Source organism: Seriola lalandi, unplaced genomic scaffold, assembly GCF_002814215.2.
Source record: "Seriola lalandi dorsalis isolate HSWRI2012SDOR001 ecotype SW California unplaced genomic scaffold, Sedor1 jcf7180002054400, whole genome shotgun sequence".
Lineage (NCBI taxonomy): Eukaryota > Metazoa > Chordata > Actinopteri > Carangiformes > Carangidae > Seriola > Seriola lalandi.
Genome location: NW_019524953.1, coordinates 139,078 through 162,317, shown reverse-complemented (window position 1 = coordinate 162,317; position 23,240 = coordinate 139,078). Strand labels below are relative to the sequence as shown.

General features: G+C 42.9%; 1 protein-coding gene across 4 annotated transcripts; it reads left to right on the top strand.

The window, feature by feature from the left end:
* Positions 1 to 2,166: 2,166 nt before the first annotated feature.
* pik3r4 (phosphoinositide-3-kinase, regulatory subunit 4) lies at positions 2,167 to 23,240 on the top strand. Of its 4 annotated transcripts, none has more exons than XM_023409630.2 (22): positions 2,167 to 2,512; positions 3,938 to 4,672; positions 4,988 to 5,121; positions 5,578 to 5,788; positions 5,868 to 6,263; positions 6,368 to 6,502; positions 6,800 to 7,021; positions 7,539 to 7,712; positions 7,798 to 7,943; positions 8,045 to 8,248; positions 11,275 to 11,476; positions 13,805 to 13,825; positions 16,395 to 16,486; positions 17,662 to 17,884; positions 18,172 to 18,337; positions 18,600 to 18,764; positions 18,847 to 19,058; positions 19,153 to 19,284; positions 19,455 to 19,555; positions 19,636 to 19,724; positions 20,257 to 20,377; positions 21,555 to 23,240. In XM_023409630.2, exons 2-22 carry the CDS (start codon positions 3,955 to 3,957, stop codon positions 21,723 to 21,725), a joined length of 4,035 nt encoding a protein of 1,344 aa, XP_023265398.1. In that variant the 5' UTR covers positions 2,167 to 2,512; positions 3,938 to 3,954; the 3' UTR covers positions 21,726 to 23,240. The 4 variants fall into 4 exon arrangements, with proteins under 4 accessions (XP_023265398.1, XP_087031072.1, XP_023265399.1 ...); XM_087174946.1 differs by having other exon boundaries at positions 5,853 to 6,263; XM_023409631.2 differs by lacking the exon at positions 13,805 to 13,825 and having other exon boundaries at positions 2,168 to 2,512.

The window sequence follows — 23,240 nt, the reverse complement described above, 5'->3', positions numbered from 1 at the left end:
CTATCAAAATAAAAGCAAGTTCGAAGACTCATGAAGTGTCGGGAACGCTCATTTTATTATTATAATTAATATTAGTGTTATTACATTTATATATTCTGTTGAAGTTCACAAAATACACAGAAATAAATAAACGTTATGTGCTGGACAATGTTTGTGTAGTCTGTCCTCTTTCCACGTCTACAGGTGAAGAGGAGGTCATGTGGTTCCTCACAGGTAGTCTTACTATAGTCTATAGTCTATAATATTGTCATCCTGGTTGTCCATATATTGTAAATCTACTGTGTTGCTCTTTTCTGTAAATACCACATCTAATGTATGTGTGTGTCCTGGAAGAGGGATCCCTCCTGTTGCTCTTCCTGAGGTTTCTTCCATTTTTCCCATTAAAGGTTGTTTGGGTTTTTTCTGCAGACTGTATAAATAAAATCTGACTTGATTCAAATCAAAGTTGTACAATGAATTACTAAACCCAAAAGGAGGAAAACACCACATATAATCACAGCAAATTGTAAAAGGAAGTTCATTTTGCATTGCAATTGGAGGAATGGGAAAATGAAATAAACAAAAATGGAAAAGTACATCTCTATTTCTCTATCACTCTATTAAGTGATACAGAAAAGGCACTTCACTTATCCCTTACCTCTACATACACCAGAGCATTGTGGGGTGATTTATGATGGGTTAGAAACTAAAACATTTAGTTTAGAAACCCTCTCATGTGATTGTATGATATTTATGATTTCTCTTTACCCGACAGTGATGGTGAATTTTGAATTAACTGTATACCTCTGTATGTATTCCTCCACCGTTTACCTTCTTTGCTGCTCTGAACATTATGGAAAGTAAACATGCAGATGGACTTTTATAACTCTTGAATGTCTCCAATAGCTTATTTATTTTTATTTAATTAGTATCAGTAACATAAAACCCCCCTTTCCTTCTGTCGCCCAGTCTGCCCCCCATCAAGCTACACCTCAACACGGCAAGTGAAGCAGGAAATAAGTGAGAAGTACAATGTTTGAAGCGTCCTATACTCCAACACAGTGTAGCTGAGTTGATGGCAGTGTACTTTGATGTTTTCCACTGCAAGGAACCACTGTAGGGAGTATTTGTATTTTATTTTGAAAACCTCACTTCCTCTTAGGTGTCAGACCACTTTCGGCCGGTGGCTATCTAGATACCAGAAAGTTCCGTTGCTTCCAAACAAAGATCGTGTGTAGTGAAGATGACTTGACTCATTCATATGAAAGAAAACGTGTTTCCTGAAGTTTTAATTTCATTTTCTTTTTAATTAAAATAAGACTCTCATTAAAACAAGAGAATTATCTGTGGTGCTGCCAACACGACCCTGCAGCTCTGCAGGTACAATGGGTGCTGTTTATTTGGTCAACTTTTCCAGTGGGGTGGGGGGGGGGTGTAACCGAGTACCTTTACTCAATTACAAATACTCAGTATACATACATTCATGTAACTTTGTACTTCTACACCACTACATTTCAGAGTGAAAATGTGTTCCTTTTAGTGTACTGCATTTATCTGACAGCTGCTGAGATCTACTTATCTGTAGGCGCTCTGATGGTTAGTTTAATCTATAAGAAAGCATCACATTTTATAAGGTCTATATATGTTTTATATGAAAGACTCTTACTTTGTAAGAAGGTGCTGAAGTTGGCAGGATTTTCTACAAAGTAAGCATGGTATGTCAGGACATTTGCTACTGTATAGGCCTATGGGAAGGTGAGATAACAAAGTGCAAAACAAAGTAATAATATTAAAGAATCTTTGGACCTGACAACTACATATAGTTGTGATTGTTTTTGCAGTCATCCCATCTAATGATATTAACTTTCCACCCAACAAAGACAAAGGATAACCAGTGTATTGATAATGCAAAATGTACCGACTATTTATTTAAAGTACAGAGTTATTCTCCTTTATTCAAATTGGAAAATTACGATCTGACATGCCAGTTCTTACTGTAAATAAAATAAAAATATAAAATTAACAAAAAGACAACTAATAATGATTAAAAAAAAGAAAAGAACAAATACATGAATTAAAAAAAGAACAAATATATAATTTAAGTGAAAGACTTCTTCTGACAGAAAAGTACAGAGTCCTTCATCTTCTCAATTGACGATTTTTGCAGTTCCGCTCAGACCCGGATTCATAACAACAACTCGGCTAATCGGTTAGCTGGTTAGCTTCGTGATTCAGGCTGCTACTTTTGTTTAATATTCACGGTTACCGTCAGTTTACCGCGGCGCGGCGTTTCACCGGTGGCAGAAGAGGACGGCAGCTGATTGGCTGCTGTAGCTGACGAACCGAGACACGACATGAAGACGGTTAATCTGAATTCAGGCTGAAGTTTGTTACCGTTAGCGGCAGTTAGCGGTGTCACTGGAACCGAAGGGACATCGACTACTGTTAGCCTGCTAAAGCTAACACAACAACAACAACAACAACAACAACAACAACAGCCTGTCAACAGCAACTGAGGCCACTTCATCAGCCGGTAACATTACATTTACAATGTATTTTAATTGTTCTAACACGGACAGAAGTGGTGTGGGTGTTAGTTTAGCTTGCATGCTAAGTTAGCGCTGTCAGACTGTTGTTTGTGGAGCTGAATCATGTGACCGCTCCTTCAGGTACTGCACCAGCTGATGTGGAGGTTTGCTCCACATCTGCTTTATTCTGAGTCTAACACCAGATGTGTAATCCAGATGTTTGACAGCAGTACAGGCACAAACATGTCAGAAAACTAGGATTTAAATTGTTGTGTAGCTGGACGGAGAACCAGGGAGAGATGGAGGCTAATCCCACCTCTTGGTGGTGGAGTTGATCTCCTGTTAACGCTCAATGATAAACACACAGTCAAACTAAGCTCTGATCTCATTCTGTCTGTTGCTTTAGCCTTTTATTTCCATTGTGGGAGAAGCTTCATGCTACAGCAGAGGCTGCACCTGTGAGTTATTTACTCCTCCGTTGCTGTAAGTTTCTCAGGCTCACGCTTTTTTAGCTCACCTCAAGAGCAGGAACTCAGCCCTCTGTAACCTGGTTCCTTCCGTAACCTGAACTGAGCTCAAACAATTAGTTGATTAACTGATGAGTCATTGCACAGCACAACAATCAGCACCTATTGTATTAATCAATTAGTGAAAGATTCACAATTCCCTTCCTTTGTCATTTATTCTTTGTAATCTAACTACTTTTGGGTTTTTGGACTTTGGTTTGAGCAATTCATGACACATGAACGAGGCATCTTCGGCTTTGCAAAGTTGTGACTTCTTTGACAATTTGTGATTTTTCATTAATTGGAAATAATCATTAGTTGCAGCTTTGAAGAATCTTTTGAAGCTTTGGTAGAAGCCATTTCCTTGTGTTCCCACTGTCATTTACAAACCACTGTAATATACAAGTCATTTACTGAGATATTGTTCATTATAAATGTGACAGCAGGACCAACTGTAGTGTGTGATTAGGGCTGCAATCTTTTACTGATTTATTGGTTAGTTGATCAATAGAAAATAAATTGGCAACTAATCGTTTAAGAAATTTTTAAGTTCTCTGGTTCTATACCTCTCCAGTGTCTCGGCTTTTCTGCTTTGCTCTGTTTCATGCAGCCACACAGCACTTTATTAGGAACACCTGTACACCTGCCAATCACGTGGCTGCAGTGCATAAAATCCTGTAGATAGACGTCAGAAGCTTCAGTCAATTGGGAGAAACGTGTTCTCAGTGACTGAGTGATTGTAGGGAAATCTCCGATCTCTTGAAGAGAGTCTCAAAGTGAAATCAGAGGAAACAAAAGCAGAACCAGAGACAGTGGGTTTGGTTTTGTTCCTGCAGTGGAAAAAGTCTGAGAGTCTCTGTGCTGATTTCTTTTAAATTGCTCCTGTGAGAACCTGAAAATGATTTGAACTTTTTTTTTCCACAGTCGTTCGTTGAGGCGTGATGGGAAATCAGCTGGCTGGCATCGCGCCCTCTCAGATCCTGTCTGTGGACAGTTACTTCTCAGACATCCATGACCATGAGTATGATAAGAGCCTGGGCAGCACTCGCTTCTTCAAGGTGGCCCGGGCTAAACACCGGGAGGGCCTGGTGGTGGTCAAAGTCTTCGCCATCCAGGACCCCTCGCTGCCTCTGACCAGCTACAAGCAGGAGCTGGAGGAGCTGAAGATCCGGCTGCACTCCTGCCAGAACTGCCTTCCCTTCCAGAAAACCTCCCTGACGGAGAAAGCTGCGATCCTGTTCCGCCAGTACGTTCGGGACAATCTGTACGACCGTATCAGCACCCGGCCATTCCTCAACAACGTGGAGAAACGCTGGCTCGCCTTCCAGATCCTCAACGCCGTTGACCAGGCGCACAAAGCTGGCGTCCGTCACGGGGACATTAAGACGGAGAATGTGATGGTGACCAGCTGGAACTGGGTGCTGCTCACTGACTTTGCCAGCTTCAAGCCCACGTACCTGCCGGAGGACAACCCCGCAGACTTCAACTACTTCTTCGACACGTCCAGACGGAGGACATGCTACATCGCACCAGAGAGGTTTGTGGATGGAAGTATGTTTACCACAGAGAGCGACCAGAACACGCCGCTGGTGGACCTTACCAATAACAACCAGAGGAGCAGAGGGGAGCTCAAACAGGCCATGGACATCTTCTCTGCAGGTACAGCATGACGGGCCAAGATCACATGACTCGGTCCTCTCGTGACCCTTTGTTGCATAGTTCAGTGGGTTATAATCAGGTTCAATATCTCAAACAAATCATCAGATTTCCGACCCCCAGGTTTTGAACCACTGGCTTTATAATAAGGAAGTCAGTTCAGTTTATAGTTTATAATGTGCCAAATCACAACAGGATGTATTAAAGCTCCATATATGGAGCTTTAATAAATTTTCAGCAGCAGCAGCTGTAAATATATTTAATCTGTTTCTTAGTTTTGACCCAGACTGTGTCTTCTTTGTGTCCATGTGTCTTCAGGCTGTGTGATAGCTGAGCTGTTCACTGAGGGCGTCCCGCTCTTCGATCTGTCCCAGCTGCTGGCGTATCGTAAAGGACATTTCCAGACGGAGCAGGTCCTCATGAAGATAGAGGACCGGAGCATCCGAGAGCTGGTAACAGTTTTGTCCGCGGCAGGAGTTGTGGTGTTTCTGGCTATCAAACAGGAACGTCATGGAACATAAGACAATAAACATTTAAGAGCCACACAGCAATAGAATGCTAAATGAAAAACTGCTTTAACATTAACCTAATATAATAACAGGAGGTTTGAAAAGTCCACTCTTCAGCTCACAGTGGTTCTTTGCTCTCAGTGGTTTGGAGGGAAATGGGTGGGTTTATATCACTTCCTGGGTGGTCAGTAGGATGACAGGTGATTTTCAATTGAGGCAGGTGTTAACTTTGTGATTTAGCGGAGAGACAGTCAGTCAATCAGTCAGTCAATCAGTCTCTTCAGTACAACAGGGAATGTTCTCTCACATGTAAAGAAATATGTGTTGCTGAACCCTGACTGGAAACCAGCAGTCACATGGTGATCACAGCACAAACAACCTGACTGTATGATCCCTCAGGTGGCTCAGATGGTGCAGCGGGAGCCTGAGAAGCGTCTGATGGCGGAGGAGTATCTGAAGCAGCAGAGAGGCAAAGCCTTCCCTGACATCTTCTACACCTTCCTGCAGCCGTACATGGCTCAGTTCGCCAAAGAGACCTTCCAGTCAGCTGATGAGCGAGTGCTCGTCATCCGAAAAGACCTCGACAACATCCTGCACAACCTGCGAGGAGGTGAGAGCTGGTCTCAACATTGTATTGGTTACACAGTGAAATACCTTCAACTTCAACACAAAAGCTCCTTTCCTTTCAGGCTCCTCCTCCTCGTCTTCATCTCAGGAAAGCAGCGAGCGCGTGCTGAGCTCCAGGGAGGAGCAGGGCCTCATCGTCCTGGTGTCCGTCATCACCTCCTGCCTGCAGACGCTGCACTCCTGTGACTCCAAACTGGCCGCCTTGGAGCTCGTCCTGCACCTGGCTCCCCGGCTCGGCGTCGACATCCTGCTGGACCGCATCACGCCCTACCTGCTGCACTTCTGTAACGACCCCATGCCCCGCGTGCGCGCTCAGGCCGTGAGGACTCTGGCCAAAGTGCTGGCGCTGGTGAAGGAGGTGCCGAGGAACGACGTCAACATCTACCCAGAGTACATCCTGCCAGGCATCGCCCACCTCGCTCAGGATGACGCCACCATCGTCAGGCTTGCGTACGCAGGTCTGTGGTCACCAGCTCTGGAATAAAGTGTTTTCTTTTACAGGAAGTCTTGTTCAAACCCACAGCTGTTTGTCCCGTTCTTCATTCTTGTCTGTTGATTTCAGAGAACATAGCTCATCTGGCAGAGAGCGCGCTGAGGTTCTTGGAGCTGGTTCAGGAAAACAACGTGAACACAGAGCAGGACCTGAACGGGGAGGACACGGAGGAAACACTTCACCCCAACGAAAACTACGACTCAGGTACAGAAACACACCAGCTGACTTCCTGCTGCTGGTTTTAAACGTGTTCTGTTTGTCCCCAGGGGGCAATTTAAAAGGCACATAGAGTAGATATTAAATAAACACAGAAATACACAACAAGTGTGAGACAACTGTACACATTAGGAAAAGAAAGGAAGTGGTACAAAACAAATCCTAAACTATATGTTACTATAGTAAGACAACATGGGAAAAACCATCACTGGTGCAATAAATACTGTACACAATATATATAACACATATATAAGAGCGTGAAAGTCCTGTGTGTTTAATGTTCAGAGCTGCAGGCGCTGCATGAGATGGTGCAGCAGAAAGTGGTGACGCTGCTGAGCGACTCGGAGAACATCGTCAAACAGTCGCTGATGGAGAACGGCATCACGCGTCTCTGCGTCTTCTTCGGCCGACAGAAAGCCAACGATGTTCTACTGTCTCACATGATCACCTTCCTCAACGACAAGAACGACTGGCACCTGCGCGGAGCTTTCTTCGACAGCATCGTGGGTAAGACGCCTCTGAGTCTTCACACGTGCCAGATAGACCAGGTTTTTTAGAGAGAGCTCCATCTGTTCTTTCTCTGCAGAGACAGGGTTTTTATTTCTCCAGGCCGGCGACAGTCAGAGCCGGCAGCCATTTTGTTTTCAGGTTGTCCGTCCATTTCACTCTCATGGATACGATATCTTATCCTCAAATTTGGCACAAACATTCACTTGAACTCAAGGAGGAACTGGTTAGATTTTGATGGTCAAAGGTCAAGGTCATGGTGACCTCACAAAACACACAAATGGTTCATATTTTCTATGACTGGATAAACAGGGATGTAACCTGAAGCTTGTCTGAGTGGCGGAGGGATACGACCACGAGGAGGTGATTCTAGTTTCTCTGAACCTTAGAGATGCTTTTTGAATGTGTTGCCATGTGTGAGAATCACAGTTTTTAATTATCAGCTGATGGAAGGAGAAGTGATCTGTCCTCTCTCTCTCGCTCTCGCTCTCTTGCTCTCTCTGCTGTGGAACTGGAGGTGTGGCGGCATACGTGGGCTGGCAGAGCTCGTCCATCCTGAAGCCTCTCCTGCAGCAGGGTCTGAGCGACACCGAGGAGTTTGTCATCTACAAAGCTCTCAACTCTCTCACCTGCATGTGTCAGCTGGGCCTGCTGCAGAAACCTCATATCTACGAGTTTGTTAGTGATATTGGTAAGAACCCGGGGGGGGGCGCATCAAGGGGCCACGACATGTCACAGACCATTCTTCTTTAATTTGTCCTTCCTGCTTGCTGTAGCTCCGTTCCTGTGTCACCCCAACCTGTGGATCCGTTACGGGGCGGTGGGCTTCATCACCGTGGTCGCTCAGCACCTCAATGTGGCCGACGTCTACTGCAAACTGATGCCCCACCTCAACCCCTTCATCACCCAGCCCATCATCCAGGTGAGTCACATCATCATCCAGCCCTCATCTCACCTGTAGGTCCCGCCACGTCATCCTCCTCTTCACACACCTGTCCCCCCTCCCCCTCTGTCTCTCCTCAGATCGATAAGGAGCTGGTGCTGCTGAGTGTCCTGAAGGAGCCAGTGAGTCGCTCCATCTTCGACTACGCCCTGCGCTCCAAAGACATCGCCAGCCTCTTTCGACACCTGCTGCTGCGGCAGAAGAAGCGCGCTGGATCTATCCCAGAATGCCCCACTCCCGAGGACCCGGCCATCGCTCAGCTCCTCAAGAAGCTGCTCTCACAGGTTAGAACAACACGGCTCAGTCACACGCTGTCCATCACATGTGATGGATTTTAAAGAGGCAGGGAAAATTTTTGTTTCAACTGAAGTCAAAACCAAACTTAAAGCTCTTTCCAGTTTAAAGGTCTCTGTCCATGTGTTGTTTGATTATAGATCAGGTCTAAGTTCTATACTTTATGTCACAACAAAGCAGTCACCAAGCCCCGCCCACCTGGACTCTCCATCCAAACCTTGCAGGATTTGGTTTCTCTGAGTGTTTTACCTGAAATCTGCTGTATTTTTATTTGATCACTCAGAAAACTGTTGTCACTAGAGCTCCAGAGAGAAGCCTGAGAGAGGAGATGGTTTTATATCTTCTTATGGATCAACACTTCAAATAAAACACAGAAGAAGAAGAAGAAACATGGAGCTTTAAACCTGCTCTAACTTCTCTGAAGAACTTTCAGCCCCTTTAGTTTTGGTTTTTAGACACATGCACTGCGTCATCGGCTTCAGTCCCACACTACAGACTGAGATCACTGTCTGCTGGTATATTATAGTGACTCTACATGAAACTAAAATGGATTTTGTTGCAAGTTACTCTTTTAAAATAAAATCAGGCTGAACCAATCGGAGAGGAAGGTGTTTTTTTTTAGGAAAGATTAAACATTGGAACAAGTTTTCATGTGTTTCACTTACGATCAAGGAGCAGCCTCTGGTGTCTAATCAGGAGCTGTAGTTTTCTGGGTCTCAGTGAGTTTATCAGCAGCAGAGACAATATGACAGAGTCCTTTCACTAAACCAACCACTGAGGTTTTCTTCTAAGTTCTGACAAGTTCTCTTTCTAATGACTTCTCTAAACATGTAGTGACACAGGCTGATGGATCTTTTCACTTCTCATGAAAAACACCCCCCTAATGAAAAATTTCCTGTTTATCTAAGATTCAAAGTAAGTGTTTGTTGGACCAACACCAACATGGATGTCTAACCTCCCGGTTAAAGGAGCCAGCTCACCCCAAGTGTCTTTGAAATTTCACATAGTTTTAGTAGAAACTAGTTCCAGATAAAAAAACATCATGGAAACATTTCCAGTGAAATTAACCATTTGAAATAGATTTTCTGTTTGATTTGAAAGTTCACAGAAATAAACAGGTTGTTATCAGAGTCAAAGCAGGGACATGTGATTATCCTCAAACTCACAATAACGAGGAGTAGACATGTTATACATCATGTTAATGATGGGGGGGGGGGGTCATACTGTGGTTAGACTGAACACTGAACCAGAGGGGGCAGTGAAACACAGCTTTTCAGCCTGGTGTTTAACAGACAGCAGACATGAGCACATTCACACAGTGTTGGAAATCTGTAGCTGCGTGTGTGTGCGTGCGCGCGTGTGTGCGCAGACAGCCTCCATGCTGTTTTGATTCATCCTGCAGGATCTCACTCAGACTCATTGTTTTTCCCCAGAATCACTTTCATTAAATGAAGGTTCAAGGTTTTTGGATTCTTTGAGGGAGTTCTTCAGAATTAAACCACAAGCGCCAAAGGTTTCTGTGGAACTTCTGAAACAAGAGTCATGCACCTCTTTCCACCAAACTCAGATGTTTCATCATAGTTTTTACAGTGTGTGTTACATTGCTGATGCAGAGTTTCATAAACACATGCTGCCTTAAAAAGTTCCAACTGAATCCAGATTAAACAGACAGTCCCTCACACTGGGGGCGTAGCTTTTAGATGAAGGTTCATTTTTGGAAAAGCTCCATGTGGAAAACAGATTCGACGTGTGAGGCTTTTTATACTTAATGTTCTGAGGAAAACCCACATTGGTGTGAAACAGCATTTCGAGACCAGAGAGAACATCAGCTTCATTCACATGTGGAACTCATATCACATTTATTTGCACATTTGATACAGATAAAGTTTTTTTTCAAAGTCTGTAGAGAAGTCAAACGTGCTGTCAGATTAAAATATCTCCCAGTGTTTGAAGTCTGACCGATCAGATCAGATCTTAGACTCTGTCACACACTGTTTTTTCTGCTTCCTGTTTCCAGTCAGTCACCAGGTCCTCTGACAATGTCACTCCTCCAGCAGGTGATGTCTGTACAAACACAAAGGCAGAGTTTTAAACACTGCTCACTGGTTTACTGATGGGAACACACAACACTGTATTTAAACATTGGATTCTCAGAACACTTTCATATCAGTATTTGTTGACAGGATCAGAGAAAAGCTCTGACACTGATGGAACAGAGAGGCGAAGGCAGGAAATGTGGAGCCAAATCCCAGATTTCCTCCACTGATCGCTGGATTAGATCTGGACTGATCCTGGGAGTCCAATATGACTTTTATAGAGTTAAAAAATCAGATAACACTGTACCTGAATTTTATCAGGGTTTAATTCACGACCATGAGCAGCAGCATCCCTGGTTCAAGTCCACCTGAGTCTTTATTCATTACATCTTAATGTACAGTCCATCAATTGGATCACTCAGAAATCAGTGAGCACTTCAACACTTCACATTTCTCCGTCACAAAAATATGAGTCACATTGAACCAGTTCTCAACCGGAGGAATTTCTGTTTTCACGCATTTTCTTTTTTTTCCCACTTCCGATTAAAAAGACATTAAACACATTGACAGTATTCAGTCTCTCACCCAAATACAGACACTCAAAGCAGAAACAGATATTTTCAGTACCTCCTCCATAATCTCATAATTCATTTTTGCCCAATATTGTCTATCCCAGATGATAATAATAATGACTGTAGTCTTCCTCAGGATCAGATGTAGAGCAGCAGAGGAGCTTTATATGAAGCTTATGGAGCATCTCCATGTTTCTATAAACCAGGAAGTTTATTTTCATGTAAACCATGGGGTGGAGTACACGTCCTTCAACTCAGTATTAATGAAGGAAATGAAAGTCCTGTGATCATGAACAGAGCTGAGGCTGAAGGAAGACCAGTCCATCATCTAGTTTCCTGTCTCGGTCTCCTCTGTCTGCATCCAGACCTGTGTTCACTGCTTCCTGTCTCCTGTCCTCTGCTGCTCAGGGGATGACAGAGGCGGAGGAGGACAAGCTGCTGGCGCTCAAAGACTTCATGCTGAAATCCAACAAGGCCAAAGCCAACATGGGCGAGCAGAGCCACCTGGGAGAGGCAGCCCAGACCGGCGTCATCGACCTCGCCTTGCTCGGCATCACAGGCCGCCAAGTCGACCTGGTCAAACCCAAGCCAGAGGCCGAGGACAAGAGAGGTACACTCACACACAGTTTACCACAATAAAAGCCTTGTATATTTATTACTTATATACAGTTCAGTCTTTTCATCAGCTCATGGTGTTTATGACTTGATAAGGTTTTTGTGTTTGGAAAAGCTGAAACAATCAGCTGAATTATTAATCAGTTCATCAGCTGGATGAATTGATCAGAGGGTAGAAACATTTCATCTATTTCCTACTCTACTTTCCTTCACTTAGTTTTTCATATCTTTAGAGTCATCGGCCTCGGTGATTTAGTGTAGGTTCAAAAATAAAGACAATGGAAAGATGCACAACCATAAACATTTATTCCTGTTGAAATAAATGCATCATGTTCAGTTCAGAGCTGAGTCAACATTAGTTGAGTCAACATTAGTTGACTCAGCTCACACACACACGTTAGTTTGAGCTGCACAGAGAACATTAAAATAATGAAAGTGTACAATGTATAAAATAGTGAAAAACATAATGAAAGCAGAGTAAATATACAGAAACATATAAACAAACTGACAAGAACAAGAAAACAACAAGGAGCAAATACACAGGTATCAACATGACAGTGAACTAAAAGTTTAGAGAGTCCAAGAAAAATGTGTCTTTAGATTTAAAAATGGAGATGGAGGGAGTTCATCTTGTTTCTAATGGAAACTGGTTCCATCACTTTAGAGCAGCAACTGCAGAGACATCAGCTTTTAGTTTCAGTGGTGACCATGGGACAGACGGAGAGAGCAGAGTCTTCATCATCGTATTTACACCACTAGAACACAATCAGTAAAATGTTAAAGCAGCCGAGAGGAGTGATGCCAAACAGAGTCAACAGCATGAGAAGAAATCCAGACGGTTCAGACTCTTGAGTCTCAGGGAAAGCTTAATCAGGATCTGAACATCTGGATCTGGATCATTCAAAACCTGCTGATCCACTAACACCCAGAACAAATGTGGGGTTTTGTGTAACTGCAAACTGTTGTTTTTACTTCAAATAAATTTTGAATTAGACTGAAGTTTTTCATATGTTAATGAGTATCAGATTGAGTTCAGCCCTGCTCTGTTTTAAACATTTACTGCAGAAGGAATTCTGCTTGATGAAAACTGCACGTCTGTAAAGGCTGTGAGGGATGAAGAGAAATGTTTATTTGTTCATGTGGAGCTCAACATGTGTTTTATAAAACACCCTCAGACTGAACTTTTATTATGAGAGGGACAGAAAACCAATTTCTTAAGGAGGAAAGATGAACTGCTGCTTTCTGGTGTCATGGTAACAGATGGAGGAGGAGTCAGAGAACTGTACAGCACTTCACTACAGTTGTGGCGTGGCCCTGCCCACTCACCTCTGTTACTTGGAGGCAGATTAACAGTGATATCCTGCGGACATCACAGCAGTCCCATATGGACCTTCAGATGATTGTGTCTCTGTGTGACGTGATGAAGCTTAGGGTTTCTCAGGTTAGCAGAGACGCAGCACACTCCGCATGGACAGATCCATCAGGCAATGAGCCCCTGGGCACAGACAGGTAGAAGGGCCCCCAGCTGACCCCTGACCCCTGTCTTTCTAGTTGTTTTCTATCTCTCTAGTCATTGTGCATAGTGTCTGTTTGTGGCCGTTCTGTGATTTTCAAACTAGCTGTGGGGGCTGTGTGGAAAACAAGTCTCAGTTATTTGTTTGTGAATTAAGTGAATTTTTTTGGTTCAACTGAAGCCTGAAACATTCTGATGTTGAGATGATCAAAAACTGAAGCCACTTTTTTAACGTTAATGTGTGTAAGTTTAATAAGTTAGTCTCAAAAAGCTCAGTGTGAAGTGTAATAATATTATTTAATGTCTTTGTCAGTGATTTATGAATTCGGTTGTAGACTGTGAGCCGTGGGCTGGATGTAGTTACACATGTATACATAACACAATTATAATCAATCATTCATATCATAGGAATCATTTCAAATATTGTAGAGACACTAAAAGTTAATAAACCTAGTTATTGAGGAATATCATGGGAATATTAAATTAAAGGGATCAAATAAACTTCCCACATTTTAATGAAATGCTTTTTTGATGGTGAGTCAATGGTTGTTTACCTTCATCTCTGCTTCCACTTTGAATCCAGTCTTGATCTCAGTAATATAATCTTTAGTCATCAATAATAAATCATAATTCATGTTTAGCCTCGTGTCTGGAGCAGGTGTCACTTCAGATACAACTGTCATGTTGTAAAGTTGAATATAAAATTCTGCGGTAGTTCCATCTGCTCTCTGTCTGTCTCCACGGCAACCATCTGCTTCATCTGTTTCTGATTAAATTTATATTAAGATGTTGTTTTCATTCATTTCACAGAATCCACCGCTGCAGCATCCGGTACATCGAGTCATGTGATTCAGTTTGAAGTGATTGGCATGAAAGTAACAGTCTGTTCAGGGTCCCATGAAACTCAAAAACAACGTCCTCCATGTTGTTCCCTGATGTTTCCTCTGACTCAGCGTCTGTGTGTTTTCACCTTTTTAAATCTGAACATTTATAAATACTTATGTATACCTTCTGTGTTTTCTGACTGATCTGACACAAGATCTCAGAGACGTGAGGTCGACTTGCTGTCATGGAAGAGATGCAGGATTTTATTAAACACAATCAAATTGTGTTTCATGGGACCTGAAAAGTCAAACATGTCCCTGTATTTAAAATCTAACATGTCCCTAAATTTAAAGTCTAACATGTCCCTGAATTTAAAATCTAACAAGTCCCTGAATTTAAAATCTAACACGTCCCTGAATTAAAAGTCTAACACGTCCCTGAATTTAAAGTCTAACACGTCCCGAATTTAAAGTCTAACACGTCCCGAATTTAAAGTCTAACATGTCCCTGAATTTAAAGTCTAACACGTCCCGAATTTAAAGTCTAACACGTCCCTGAATTTAAAATCTAACATGTCCCTGAATTTAAAGTCTAACACGTCCCTGAATTTAAAGTCTAACACGTCCCTGAATTTAAAGTCTAACACGTCCCTGAATTTAAAGTCTAACACGTCCCGAATTTAAAGTCTAACATGTCCCTGAATTTAAAGTCTAACATGTCCCGAATTTAAAGTCTAACACGTCCCTGAATTTAAAGTCTAACATGTCCCTGAATTTAAAGTCTAACACGTCCCTGAATTTAAAGTCTAACACGTCCCTGAATTTAAAGTCTAACATGTCCCTGAATTTAAAGTCTAACATGTCCCTGAATTTAAAGTCTAACACGTCCCTGAATTTAAAGTCTAACATGTCCCTGAATTTAAAGTCTAACACGTCCCTGAATTTAAAATCTAACACGTCCCTGAATTTAAAGCCTAATTCACTCCACACACTAGATTCGCTTCACTACAGTGTGTTGTGTATTTGTTCTGCTGCAGCTCCATGTTGTGGGTTATTTTCTCATTTCAATAATCAGGGTGTGTGAAATAAAAAAAAACCCTGACATTAATTTAACTAACCTCGGTTAAAGTTCTTCCCCGTCTCTCTCTCTCTCTCTCTCTCTCTGTCTCTCTTGCATCTTTGTGTGTTTAATCTCTTTTCTTCCTGTTCTCAGTCGGTCTCTGTGTCTGCTGTTTAGGTTTGACCACTAGTGCAGCTAAAAGTGTAAAGTTTGTCCTGAGGGTGGCGCTAGAGGAAAGGTCATGATGCCATTAAGATAAAAGGTTCATCCTCTGGGGAGCAGGAACATGATCAGGATTGGGTTTTTATATTTCTTCTTTTTATGAGTGGAAGTTCTGTCCTGATGTCGAGAGAGCAAAGGTCAGAAGGTCGTTAAAATCATGAGGCTCCATCCTCTGGGGAGCAGGAAATAACAGGAAGTGTAAAGGGAAAGTGGTCAGTGGTTGTTTGAGACAGTTTAATGTGAATCGCAGTGATAGATGATCAGTTTGTTGTTTCATTCCTGTTTAATATTTATAATTAGATGATTATCACATTCAAGCTGCACATCTCAAACCAGTGATCAACTGCATCTTCTAAATACTGGAATTCATCAAAAAAAAGTTAAACAAATTCAAATCCAGAGAATAAAAAATGTATTAATCAAAATAAATAGAAGTTGAAACATGTAGTCGATCAGTCAGCAGATAATTCATCAGAACTATTTTGATAAGTGATTAATCATTAGTCATTTTGAACATAAACTCATGAAATGAACTTGTGTCAGTCTGTGAAATGTGAGGGTTTCCTGTGTTCCTTAGTGATTTATCACAGTGAACTGAATCTCTTACTGCCTCTGGGTAAATTGTAATGACCGTTTTTCTCTTGGTCGTTAAAATAATTGTCAGGAATGAAGGGGTTAATGTGCCTTTATTCTGGTGTGTTTAGTAAACAAAACGAGAGGTAATTAAAGTCCAGACAAACCCAGCTCCTGCAGAGCGGGACATGTCGTTAACGTTACTATCTGCACGTGATAGTGGCGAGCTATGTGGATCTTTAAGAGCAGATACAGTGACTCTGTGTTCCAGATGTGTTTCTGTAAGTCAGCAGAGTGATTATTGCCATCTGCAGCCAAACCATTACAAAGAAACAGAGCCTGGAGGAAACTCCCCCCTCTAATCTCCCACATGAATTACTTTCCCTTTGTGTTGTGCAGATATCTGACAGTCCTCAGTTACTCCACACTGCCTGAATGTTGAGTCCTCAAAATCACAGATTTCACCTTATTTCAAAATAAAAGAACCTTGACTCTGAGTGTTTTAATTGGAAACGAGTAAGTGCCTCTCAAACAATGTAATTATTATATATTTTCTTTTGTATCTGAGGGCAGATAAACATTTTCCTCAGTGTGATGAGAAGCACATCTGTGGAGCATGTGGCCGACTCATGTTTCTAAGAATCGTTTTGTGAAAGAATTATAGACTTGTTGGTTAATTGTGGAATGAAAGAAGTCTGACGCCTTGTTTTTTTTCCTGCAGCGAGGAAACACACGAAGCAGGACTCCACCATGAACGAGGAGTGGAAGAGCATGTTCGGATCCCAGGAGCCGGCCTCCGCTCAGCCCGCCACGGTAACTCTCGCCCTCTAATGCTGCGTTCAGGTGGTCCAGGTTTACTGGTATTTACATGAATCGGCCGCCAGAGGCCGATTCACACCAACACTGTTTTCTAAAGAGGATTCTTCGACCCTGAATGTGTTGATAGGTTTTTTAAGCACAGGCCCAAAGACACTTTGGTCTGGACTGAGTTTTTGATCCTGGGAAATTATTTTGAAATATGTACCCAGGTATCCACGTAAAAGAAATGTAAATCAATTCAAATGAAACCATAAATTGTCATAGGGCTGCAGGTAATGATTATTTTCATTATTGATTAATTTGCAGATGAATTTTTTTGTCTATAAAATGTCAGAAAATACTGAGATACTGTGATACTGTTCATTATAGCTTCTTCAGATTTGTAGTTTTATCCGACCAACAGTCCAGAAAACGAAGGCTTGAGGTTTCAGTCATGTAAAGAAAGAAAAGTCCAATCCTTTTATTTCAGAGGCAGAAACAAGAGAATGTTTTTGATTGAATAATCAATCAATTAATGGTCGAATCATTTCAGACCCAGCTACTAATAAAATATTTTTCACTTAAAAAAAAGTTTAACTTCAGAGCTGCAGGTCTGTTAGATGGTTCCAGATGACCAGAGTCATGACACTGCGTCATGTTGATCAGCTCAGGTCATACTGAAGCAGAAGGTCAAACCTTGTATTGATCCAGTTCTTTGGTTGATAACCACAGACTGTAAACATAATAATAATAATAATAATAATAAAACATAAACAGGTGAGTTATATAAACAGGTGTCATGAAGGAGGAAATTATCTCTAGAGACCAAAACAGTTTTTGTACCAGGCTGTAAACAGGTTTATTTCTGCTGTAAAGTTGGACATTTTAACATGGGAGTCTATGAGGACTGACTCACTGTTGGAGCCAGACTCTGGTGGTCGTTAGAGGAACTGCAGCTTCTGGTTCTTCACTCTTGTTGCTTGTTGATAACCAGATACCTTCCTATCAGTCTCACCTGTGCTTTGTGTTTACTGTTACTTTGCTTTGATGTAAACACCAACCCTCAGGTCAACAGAGACCTTTATTCTGACACTTCCCTTTCAACAATTCATTGAGTGAAAGTTTAAAACCACCACAGCTTCACAGAGAAGCTGGAGCTTCTGTTGACTTCTACATCCATCTGTTTGCAGGCTGCTGACGGGCCGGCCAGTCAAATCAGGAAGAGCACCGTGGCCGCGGCGGTGCCTGTTCTGCAGTCGGTGGTGAGTGGCCCCGCCTACCAGCGCCGCATCAACACCTGCAAGGCGGAGCTACAGCAGCTGGTGCAGCAGAAGAGGGAGCAGTGCAACGCTGAGCGCATGGCCAAACAGATGATGGAGAGCGCAGAGTGGGAGAGTCGACCTCCTCCACCTGGTAACACTCTGTCTTTAGGGCGGTTGTAGGAGCTTGTTCATTCTTCCCCATCCCTCAGTAGGCGTGGCTTCCCAAACTGTACCACTCCCCTGTAGGATCTTTGTTAACTTTGACACAGTGAGACCCGCTGCCCCCCCCCCATCTGAGCGAACCACATCCTGAACGTCTCAGTCTCATCAGCTTGTTGAGCGTTAGTGAACCTTCAGCTGATGGTGCGTTCAGGGGTGACACGTGTCTCTGGTTCACATGGGGCTACCTCCTCTCACAGCTGTCACTGTGTGTTTCAGGGTGGCACCCTAAGGGGCTGCTGGTCGCCCACCTCCATGAACACAAAGCTGCCGTCAACCGAATCAGGGTCTCAGACGAACACTCCATCTTCGCCACGGCGTCCAATGACGGCACTGTCAAAGTCTGGGACAGTCAGAAGATGGAGGGCAAGACCACGACCACCAGGTGGGTCTGAAAAACTGAGTAAGACCAGAGCCTGAGTTCTTCTTCTTTTTCTTCCTCTTCTTCTTGTTCTTCCTCTTCTTTTTCTTCCTCTTCTTCTTCATCTTCTTCCCTTTCTTCTTCTTCTTCAACCTCAGTTCCACCAATATCTGTGTTTCAGTGGAGGAGGAATCAATAACCAATGTATAATCATTGCCTCAGATCTGTAAGAAGATGTGGTCAGTGTCCTGTTCTCAGCTCTGTAGCATCCTCTCTCTTCCTGCAGGTCGGTGTTGACCTACTCTCGTATCGGCGGCCATGTTAAGACGCTGACCTTCTGTCAGGGCTCACATTACTTAGCCGTGGCGTCAGACAACGGCTCCATCCAGCTGCTGGCGGTTGAAGCAAACAAACCTCCGAAATCCCCCAAAGTCCAGCCCTTCCAGACCAGGTACCACACACACAGGTAAAACCTTTGCGCTGACGTCGGACATGTCTCGCCTGTCTCACTCTGTCCTCTGGGCTCCTCTCAGGTCTCTGGACCTGCAGGAGGACGGCTGCGCGGTCGATATCCACCATTTTAACTCGGGCGCTCAGTCTGTGCTGGCGTACGCCACCGTCAACGGCTCGCTAGTCGGCTGGGACCTTCGCTCCAACTCCAATGCATGGACGCTCCGCCACGACCTCCGCCTGGGACTCATCACGTCCTTCACGGTGGACATGCACCAGTGCTGGCTCTGTCTCGGTCTGTGTCTGTTCAGTGTCTCTGTGGAAGAAAGACATACGTTTGTTTCTGCTGATGATGACGTTCACGCTCCAGTCTTTCATTTCCTCCACAGGTACGAGCAGTGGCACCATGGCCTGCTGGGATATGCGGTTCCAACTCCCCATTTCAAACCACTCCCATCCTGCTCGAGCACGAATCAGACGGCTGCTCATGCATCCGCTCTACCAATCATCAGTGATTGCAGGTAAGACGACGACATCTTCTTCTTCTGTGTTTATTCAATTCAACATTTTTTAATTCAGATTCAAGGACAAAGAAATGTTAAAAATCAGGAAGTCTTCACCAGTCTGTCCACACGGAGACTCAGAGTGTCTCTCTCTCTCTCTCTCTCTCTCTCTCTCTCTCTCTCTCTAGCTGTCCAGGGGAATAATGAAGTGTCGATGTGGGACATGGAGACTGGAGATCGTAAATTCACTCTGTGGGCGAGCTCTGCACCTCCACTCTCTGAGATGCAGGTGTGTGTGACACGTGATGATGTCAGTGTGAGACAGAAGTCACAGTGTTTTAAGTTTAACAGCTGATGTTTGTTTCACAGCCGTCTCCTCACAGTGTTCATGGGATCTACTGCAGCCCAGCTGATGGAAACCCTCTGCTGCTGACGGCCGGGTCAGACATGAGGATCAGGTCTGACCCGCCACAACCTCTGCACAACAACAACAACAACAATAAAACAACACAACAACAACAAGCCGACAACAACAACACAACAACAACAACAACAACACTAAAACAACACGACAACAACAACAACACTAAAACAACAGCAAAACAAGACAACAACAACACAGCAACAACAACAACAACACAGCAACAACAACAACAACAACACAATAATACAACAACAACAGAACAACAACACAACAACACTTGATGCTCTCTACTCTCTAACTTGTCACTGATTCAGGTGTTTAGTTGAGGAGCTGCAGATTTTAAACAGTGTTTTTACTACAGATCTATGATCATAGATCTATGATGATCTATGAGTGAGTGAGGAACAAAACATCTGTGGCTCAGTGAAATTCAGCATAAGTTCTCTTGAATAAAAACAGTGACTCACAGAGACTGAAAACTAGTTAAAGAGTAAAACAGCCACTGACACTGTAACTGACCGAGAACATGGAACATGTGTTGTAACATGAAGCTGTGCTGTGTTCAGGTTCTGGGACTTGGCGTATCCAGAGAGGTCGTACATCGTGGCCGGAGGAGCCAACGACTCGCTGCACTGTCCGTCTGTTCTGTACAGCAGGAAGATCATTGAGGGAACCGAGGTCGTGCAGGTACAGAGACACACTCTGAACACACGTGTGGAACTCATTGAAAGTAAAACTACAACATGGAGACAAGAGTAACTGTGATTGGTCAGTTTGTCTTTTCTTCTGTAAACACCTGATTAACACCTGATGCAGCTGACAGTGAAGTCAACATGAGTTCTCTGTCTCCAGTTACCTGTTACTGACCACACTCTTATTAAAGGTCAGTATGACCTGATCAACTGTAGTGTTGTGGTGTCAATGGGAGAAATGTGAACCTGACCTGTCTGTGGATGAGACGCTGAACATTGTCTCACATTTCATAAACACGACCTGAAGCTTTATTTTCTTCAGTTTTATTCTCAAAACTACAGCGACTGTGAAAGCCCAGATGACGAGACTGCGTCCACACCTCTGTGTTTTCATTTTAAAATTCTGTTTTAAAACCACAACGGTCTCAGTCCACACTGACACACCTGAAAACATATGTCACATGACCAGTCACCTACACTGAGCATGTGCGAGCCGCTGTAAACAGGAAGTAGATTGTATTAAAATAGAGAATGTAAGTGAACAACAGCTGCTAGCAAAGACAACAAGGTCAGTAACACTGTCATTCATTATCATGTTGTATTCACCACTGGTAGTCCAGGCTGATGAGAGCCAATCAGGAGAGGCCGTGGGTGTGACCTTATCGTTTACAGAGTTTTCAAAATAAAACACAGCCCAAGAGTTTTCAAAATAAAACACAGCCCAAGAGTTTTCAAAATAAAACACAGCCCAAGAGTTTTCAAAATAAAACACAGCCCAAGAGTTTTCAAAATAAAACAGGTCCAGCAGTGTTTTTGCAAGTCTCTATTTTAGAGGCTGAGCACTCTGGAGTCGTGAGGACGGAGGAGGAGACGTAGGAAAAGAGATGAGTTTTAAAAGGAAAACATAGTCGTGTGGACGGAGCCCTACACTCAGTGCTGCACCTGAACGCATCCTGTCTAAACACAGGACTGAAGCTGATGGTGATGTTGTCTCCATCCTCTAATATTTAGTTTAATTTGATATTTTATTTGATAGAATAATTAAATAACTATTATATTATAATATATAATAATAATTAATTCCATCAGATCACACAAGTCTGTTTCCCATCATGCCTCTGTGCGCATCAGGTTAAAACCTATTCAAAAGAACATAAACTCTTTCTGTGCAGGAGATTCACAGTAAACAGAAGAGTGGCGTGGTGGAGGACTCGCCTCGCCGCGGCCCAGAATCCCTTCCTGTGGGACACCACGACATCATCACTGACATCGCCACCTTTCAGACCACACAAGGCTTCATCGTCACGTCGTCCAGAGACGGCATCGTCAAAGTCTGGAAGTGAAGATCTGCAGTGAAAGACTCACACACAGGAAACGTGTTGGTGTGTGTTGGACAGATGTTTTCTCTCTTCTCTCACAGTGACAACTTCCTGTCATGTGGTTTCTGATCTGAGAGAAGAGGAAGTTCAACCGCGTGAAGCCACCTCCAAGTGTTCATCAATGTCTCCAGGCTTAATAAAGCTTCTGCTCCTCCTCCTCCCTCCTCTTCCTCATCTTCCTCCTCTTCCTCCTCCACCTTCTCCCAGTTTTCTCTGATAATGTGCAAAGTGACTCCTCATATCTACGCAGCCTGGCAGATGTTAGGGACCATGTTGTTCCGAATAAAACACAATATAAACAATATAAACACGATATTTTTCTGAACATCAGCTGTAGAAAAGTTGGTCTCATGTTTGAGGACGAGACTCGTGTTCCTCAGATTTTCTTTTTGAATCCGTTTCAGTGGAAACATCTGCTGCGTTTCTCATTTATTATACACTGAATCTGTTTCCACAAAATGTGATGAGAATTTCTTTTATTATTTTTCGATGTTTCAAATCTAAACATGATCTATATATACTCATTAATATAAGTTTCAGCTCTAATTTAGATGAATGAATATTCTTGTCTATCTCTCAGTCATTAATGGTTTTGAATTATTCTTATATACAATGGGGATGTTCTGAAACATGTCCCAGTTTCCCATCATGCTTCACACTGTGGCTGGTATTATCATTACACAGGTAACCTGCAGAAACCCTGTATATTGAGTTGCATTCTGGGAAATGTAGGATGTAGTTTGACCTGAGCATTATGTTTTAATCTGTCCCGTCTGTTTGATGGAAGTCTGGTATCAGATAGGTGGAGGTTTCCATGACAACAGTGTGTTATTATAAGGGATGTAATGATGACACAGTGTTGTGTTCACCAGCCACAATGTGAAGCGTCAAACGTGGACGGACCTTCAGTTCAATTAAATACGTGTTCACACATGAGCAACTTTACTCCTGACACCTGCCAGGTTCTGTGGGTCCAGAACCTCCGTAGATTCTGCGTTTTGAGACGCTGCAGCAAACGACAGGAGGAGGAGCTACAGGAAAAACACGTTTGTCATTTGCAGATTTCTAAAAAACAAAATCCTGTAATGATCATCATGAATTCAAACATGAGAGAATTAGATCATTTTATTCATTATATGAAGAGACGATAAATGAAAACGTCACATGTGATTCTGCATGATGGATGTTGTTACTATGGCAACTTCATCATTTCCCTAAAATCTGTTTATTGGTGGGTGAGACAAAATAAGACATTGACCTGTGGCCCTCTCTCTCTCTCTCTGTCTCTCTCACCCTCTCACCTCTCACCCTGTCTGTCTCTCTGTCTCTCTCTCTATCAGTAGATTTTGTACAGACGTTATATTAAATCTGAATAGTATAAACTTTGACACTTGAACTAAACGTCAGAGATGTGACTGACCACAGACGAACCATGTGACCTGCATCTCAGTGTTGAAATTAAACCTGCAGCAAAGATTA